The sequence below is a fragment of the Salmo trutta genome, chromosome 14 (assembly GCF_901001165.1).
Source record: "Salmo trutta chromosome 14, fSalTru1.1, whole genome shotgun sequence".
NCBI classification, from domain to species: Eukaryota; Metazoa; Chordata; class Actinopteri; order Salmoniformes; family Salmonidae; genus Salmo; species Salmo trutta.
The window spans coordinates 3,672,420-3,678,973 of NC_042970.1; the positions used below are offsets into that span (position 1 = coordinate 3,672,420).

General features: G+C 41.9%; 1 protein-coding gene across 3 annotated transcripts; it reads right to left on the minus strand.

Moving 5' to 3' along the window:
• Positions 1–2,991: 2,991 nt before the first annotated feature.
• Positions 2,992–4,648, minus strand: LOC115207270 (uncharacterized). Of its 3 annotated transcripts, XR_003880973.1 has the most exons (3): positions 4,507–4,648; positions 3,303–4,402; positions 3,000–3,249 (listed from the first exon to the last, which is right to left on the minus strand). XR_003880973.1 is itself a non-coding variant. In XM_029774249.1 (2 exons), exons 1-2 carry the CDS (start codon positions 4,559–4,561, stop codon positions 3,747–3,749), a joined length of 711 nt encoding a protein of 236 aa, XP_029630109.1. In that variant the 5' UTR covers positions 4,562–4,648; the 3' UTR covers positions 3,000–3,746. The 3 variants fall into 3 exon arrangements, 1 of the variants encoding a protein (XP_029630109.1); XR_003880974.1 differs by lacking the exon at positions 4,507–4,648 and adding an exon at positions 4,435–4,468 and having other exon boundaries at positions 2,992–4,402; XM_029774249.1 differs by having other exon boundaries at positions 3,000–4,402.
• Between the last annotated feature and the right edge of the window lie 1,906 nt (positions 4,649–6,554).

Genomic DNA, 6,554 nt, shown 5'->3' on the forward strand with positions numbered 1-6,554 from the left:
CTAAGGGCTCTTTCCTTAGAGGCTGAAACGCATACATGAATAGTCATGTGTGCCATTTTAGAATGCAGTAACTAGCTTATATTTGCTTAGTATCAGGTAGTCACTAGGAAGGGCCATCTAAGGAGGTCCACCACTATACATTATCCAGAAATACACTATATATACAAAAGTATGTGGACACCCCGATTTCAAATTAGTGGATTGGGCTATTTCAGCCACACCCGTTGCTGACAGGTCTATAAGCACACAGCCATGCAATCTCCATAGACAAACATTGACAGTAGAATGGCCTTACTGAAGAGTTCAGTGACTTTCAATGTGGCAATGTCATAAGGTGCCACCTTTCCAACAAGTCAGTTCGTAAAGTTTCTGCCCTGCTAGAGCTGCCCCCGGTCAACTGTAAGTGCTGTTATTGTGAAGTGGAAACGTCTAGGAGCAACAATGGCTCAACCGCGAAGTGGTAGGCCACACAAGCTCACAGAACAGGACCTCTGAAAATCATCTGTCCTCAGTTGCAACACTCACTACCGAGTTCCAAACTGCCTCTGGTAGCAACGTCAGCACAATAACTGTTTTTCGGGAGCTTCATGAAATGGGTTTCCATGGCCGAGCAGCCGCACACAAGCATCACCATAAGCAATGCCAAGCGTCGGCTATAGTGGTGTAAAGCTCACTGCCATTGGACCCTGGAGCAGTGGAAACACGTTCTCTGGAGTGATGAATAACACTGCACCAACTGGCAGTCAGACGGACAAATCTGGGTTTGGCGGATGCCAGGAGAACGCTACCTGCCCCAATGCATAATGCCAACTGTATATAGTCTGGGGCTGTTTCTCATGGTTCAGGCTCCTAAGTTCCAGTGAAGGGAAATCTAAACGCTCCAGCATACAATGACATTCTAGATGATTCTGTGCTTCCAACTTTGTGGCAACAGTTTGGGGAAGGCCCTTCCCTGTTGCAGCATGACAATGCCCCCGTGCACAAAGTCAGGTCCATACAGAAATGGTTTGTTGAGATCGTGAGGAAGAACTTGACTGGCCAGCACAGAGCCCTGACCTCTACCCCATCAAACTCCTTTGGGATGAATTGGAACGCTGACTGTGAGCCAGGCCTAATCGCCCAACATCAGTGCCCGACCTCACTAATGCTCTTGTGGCTGAATGGAAGCAAGTCCCCGCAGCAATGTTCCAACATCTAGTGGAAAGCCTTCCCAGAAGAGTGGAGGCTGTTATAGCAGCAAAGGGGGGTGGGGACCAACTCCATATTAATGCCCATGATTTTGGAATGAGATGTTCGACGAGCAGGTGTCCACATACTTTTGGTCATGTAGTGTACCTTGTTATGACGTGCTCTTCTCAGTGAGCCTCCATCTGTTGCACTCTAGTACTTTATGCACTGACTCAATAATTATCACCAACAGTCTCCTCCTCCCTCCATATTGCAGCAGCAGTGGTGGAAAAAGTACCCAATTGTCATACTTGAGTAAAAGTAAAGATACCTTAATAGAAAATGACTCAAGTGAAAGTCACCCAGTAAAATACTACTTGAGTAAAAGTCTAAAAGTATTTGGTTTTAAATATTCTTAAGTATCAAAAGTATAAATAATTGAACATTTCTAATATTAAGCAGATCAGATGGCACCATTTTCTTGTTTGTTTATTTTTACGGAGAGCCAGGGGGTACACTCCAACATTCAGACATCATTTACAGATAGCCAGGGGTACACTCCAACATTCAGACATCATTTACAAAGGAAGCATGTGTGTTTAGTGAGTCCTCCCAGATCAGAGGCAGTAGGGATGACCAGGGATGTTCTCTGTTTAGTGAGTCCTCCAGATCAGAGGCAGTAGGGACGACCAGGGATGTTCTCTTGATGATTGTGTGAAATAGAACATTTTCCTGTCCAGCTAAGTATTCAAAATGTAACGAGTACTTTTGGGTGTCAGGGAAAACGTAAGGAGTAAAAATTACATACTTTTACTTCATTCCTAAAGAAAACTATATAATTTTTTTTATATTTAACTAGGCAAGTCAGTTAAGAACAAATTCTTATTTACAATGACGGCCAAACCTGGACGACGCTGGGCCAATTGTGCGCCTCCCAATCACGGCCGGATGAGATACAGCCTGGATTCAAACCAGGGACTGTAGTGATGCCTCTTGCACTGAGATGCAGTGCTTTAGACCGCTGCGCCACTCGGGAGCAGTAAGAACTGTTGAGTGTGATAAAGTTGTCAAAAATATAAAAAGTAAAGTATAGATACACCAAAAAAGTAAAAATACTTGAAAGTACTACTTAAGTACTTTACACCACTGTGCAGCAGCACGTCCTAACTTGTGTTACCTGCCGGCAACTTAATGCTCCTCCATGCAATCCCTCTGAAGTTCTGTTCTGTTCTGTCCTGAAGTCCTGTTCTGCAGCCCAACCCAGAGTAGAGCCTGCGTCCTTATTGGACCAGATTCCCTTACCCAGAGCCTTGGGCAAAAATAGTGCACTATACACTGAGTATACAAAACATTAAGAACACAAGTACTCAGGCCTGCTGTCTGTCTTTCTCCTATTCATATTGGGTTTGTCTGTCAAAGTTGTAGATAAACTGTATTTCTGCCTCTCAGTTATGAGGTTGTCCATTGTTTAACTTTATGATGTGATGAAACAATTTTAATAAGATGATGATTTTAATATTAATGTTAGTCGGCGAAATACAGATGTTATTTTTGTAGAGCACCCTCCACCCTCCTCGTGTGTAGTTTTACTTCCTTTAGAATAGTCAGAATGTTCATTACAGTCCAGAGATGAAAGAAGGTAATTATCCTGATGTGGATCTATTTTAAAGATCAAAGACATTTCCTCTCTGGTTCAGTAGTAAATAGGTCTTGTCAGAGATGGTCTATAATGTTGTAACAGGCTTGGTCTCGCTTGCCCACTGTACACACACACACACACACACACACAGCGGCTGTGGGAAGAGAATATAGAGTAGTTAGACCTGGGATGACGTAGAGTAGTTAGACCAGGGATGATGTAGAGTAGTTAGTGGACCTGGGATGGCGTAGAGTAGTTAGACCTGGGATGGCGTAGAGTAGTTAGACCTGGGATGACGTAGAGTAGTTAGTAGACCTGGGATGACGTAGAGTAGTTAGTAGACCTGGGATGATGTAGAGTAGTTAGACCTGGGATGATGTAGAGTAGTTAGACCTGGGATGATGTAGAGTAGTTAGACCTGGGATGATGTAGAGTAGTTAGACCTGGGATGATGTAGAGTAGTTAGTGGACCTGGGATGGCGTAGAGTAGTTAGACCTGGGATGATGTAGAGTAGTTAGACCTGGGATGATGTAGAGTAGTTAGACCTGGGATGATGTAGAGTAGTTAGACCTGGGATGATGTAGAGTAGTTAGACCTGGGATGATGTAGAGTAGTTAGACCTGGGATGATGTAGAGTAGTTAGACCTGGGATGATGTAGAGTAGTTAGACCTGGGATGATGTAGAGTAGTTAGACCTGGGATGATGTAGAGTAGTTAGACCTGGGATGATGTAGAGTAGTTAGACCTGGGATGATGTAGAGTAGTTAGACCTGGGATGATGTAGAGTAGTTAGACCTGGGATGACGTAGAGTAGTTAGACCTGGGATGACGTAGAGTAGTTAGACCTGGGATGACGTAGAGTAGTTAGACCTGGGATGACGTAGAGTAGTTAGACCTGGGATGACGTAGAGTAGTTAGACCTGGGATGACGTAGAGTAGTTAGACCTGGGATGACGTAGAGTAGTTAGACCTGGGATGACGTAGAGTAGTTAGACCTGGGATGACGTAGAGTAGTTGGACCTGGGATGACGTAGAGTAGTTGGACCTGGGATGACGTAGAGTAGTTGGACCTGGGATGACGTAGAGTAGTTGGACCTGGGATGACGTAGAGTAGTTGGACCTGGGATGACGTAGAGTAGTTGGACCTGGGATGACGTAGAGTAGTTGGACCTGGGATGACGTAGAGTAGTTGGACCTGGGATGACGTAGAGTAGTTGGACCTGGGATGACGTAGAGTAGTTGGACCTGGGATGACGTAGAGTAGTTGGACCTGGGATGACGTAGAGTAGTTGGACCTGGGATGACGTAGAGTAGTTGGACCTGGGATGACGTAGAGTAGTTGGACCTGGGATGACGTAGAGTAGTTGGACCTGGGATGACGTAGAGTAGTTGGACCTGGGATGACGTAGAGTAGTTGGACCTGGGATGACGTAGAGTAGTTGGACCTGGGATGACGTAGAGTAGTTGGACCTGGGATGACGTAGAGTAGTTGGACCTGGGATGACGTAGAGTAGTTGGACCTGGGATGACGTAGAGTAGTTGGACCTGGGATGGCGTAGAGTAGTTAGACCTGGGATGGCGTAGAGTAGTTAGACCTGGGATGGCGTAGACCTGGGATGACGTGGACCTGGGATGACGTAGAGTAGTTAGTGGACCTGGGATGGAGTAGAGTAGTTAGTAGACCTGGGATGACGTGGACCTGGGATGACGTGGACCTGGGATGACGTGGACCTGGGATGACGTGGACCTGGCATGATGTAGAGTAGTTAGTAGACCTGGGATGTATCCCAAATGGCACCCTATTCCCTATATACGGCTCTAAAGTAGTGCACTATGTAGGGAATAGGGTGCCAGCCCTGGTCTAAAGTAGTGCACTATATAGGGAATAGGGCTCTGGTCTATAGTAGTGCACTATATAGGGAATAGGGCCCTGGTCTAAAGTAGTGCACTATATAGGGAATAGGGTGCCATTTGGGAGCCAAACTTGCGTTCATAAAACTGGAATTACGTGGTGGACACCTGGAATTCCCCAAAGCAGAACATTTTTTTAAAAAGTAATCATTTTAAATAAATTCTCTAAATGTAAGTTTTTATTTCTTTGTTATTTGACTGCACTATCATGTTTTAGGATAATAATATGTTCTGATGATTTATTTTCTCCAGGAGTGTTCGTATGGATAGGGACTCTACAACTAACATCTAACTGTGTCTTGGATGGGTTTCTGCTTTCAGAGAAGGCATCTAATAGTAGTATAATTAAAGTAATCTAAAACTGTTTTTATTGAAACTTAGTTCTATGGCTAGTTGTCTTGTTAGATAATAGTTAATATGTTAACTTAGTTCTATTGCTAGTTATCTTGTTAGATAAAAAATAAAGTTAAAAGTTGTGGTGTTTGTTTTAAAACAGCAGGTGACTGTGAGCTCTTTTTGCAATTTGACAATGAGTACGTTTACATGCACACTAATAATTTGATATTGAATTGATTATGATAGAAGGCAGAGTATGGCATTAGTCATGTAAATGCCTTATTCTGCTTATCTTAATTAATCGGCGTCGGGTCAAAATCAAAATAAGCATACACTGATTTAAAACACCTGGTTTTCTGAACAATCTTTCAAATTATTAGGACAAGTAAACAGCTTTAATCGGTGTTCCAGTGGTGTATTTGAACTGCACGTCTACCAGCATCAGCAATGCAAGTCTCCCTCTTTATGTGCGAGTAAAGTGAGTTGGTGAAAAACAGAATGTACATGTATGCATCTTTTTTTATAAATAGTTATCAGATACAAAACTTTATATATGTCCGAACTCAGAATCAAATAGTCGTCACAAAAAAATAACATTGTCACTGTGGTGGATCGTTTATTTTGATTGGACTTTTGATAAATGCAGAAAATTGACAATCAGTAGACTAATTTAAAATGTCGTTCTTCTTGCAAAGCATGTAAAAGTTTTAAAACCGATTTTATATTAACCTAATTATCCCAAATAATAATGGCATTATTGTTTGCATGTGACCATGCTCATTATCTGCCTTGTTTAAGTAGATTACTTTGTTAATTTCTTTTTCATGTATTTTCTTATTACATCTATACATATAGTAAGTATATTTCCTCTTGGTTTGTAGTTTTATTATAGATAATATAATAAAACTCTTTTGATCCCATCTTTGTTTGATTTTATTTTCTTGGTGTTATAAACGTCAGTGTGTCAGGATACAGTCTTATTTGGTCAGAGTTTTTATTAATTGTTCCACAAATGTTTATTGTTCACAAACACGAAATTAAACATCAATCCCTAGAGCTATGTAGGTAGAGTTATATTGACTATAAATACAGGTGAAGTTGGAAGTTTACATACACCTTAGCCAAAAACATTTAAACTCAGTTTTGCAAATGCAAATAGTCTGGGTAGTCCTTTGATTAGCTATTCAGAAGTCTTATGGCTTGGGGGTACAAGCTGTTAACTTCTCTGTGCTAGGTCTCTGCGGGACACACTATTCAACAGCCAGTGAAATAGCATGGCACGAAATGCAAAAATCTCATAATTTAATTTTCTCAAACAATCAACTATTTTACACCATTTTAAAAAAACTTCTCGTTAATCTAACCACATTGTCCGATTTTAAAAAGGCTTTACGGCGAAAGCATAAAATGAGATTATGTTTGGACATAAACTTCACAAGAAAAACCACACAGCCATTTTCAAAGCATGGACATGCATCACAAAACCAAAAATTCTGCTAA

Excerpts from the sequence above, each read along its gene's own strand:
- LOC115207270 (XM_029774249.1), bottom strand. The coding sequence starts at position 4,561 with ATGCCAGGTCCACGTCATCCCAGGTCCACGTCATCCCAGGTCCACGTC. Across the intron at positions 4,403-4,506 it reads CCAGGTCCACGTCATCCCAG|GTCTAACTACTCTACGCCAT; the intron begins GTCCACGTCATC and ends ACGCCATCCCAG.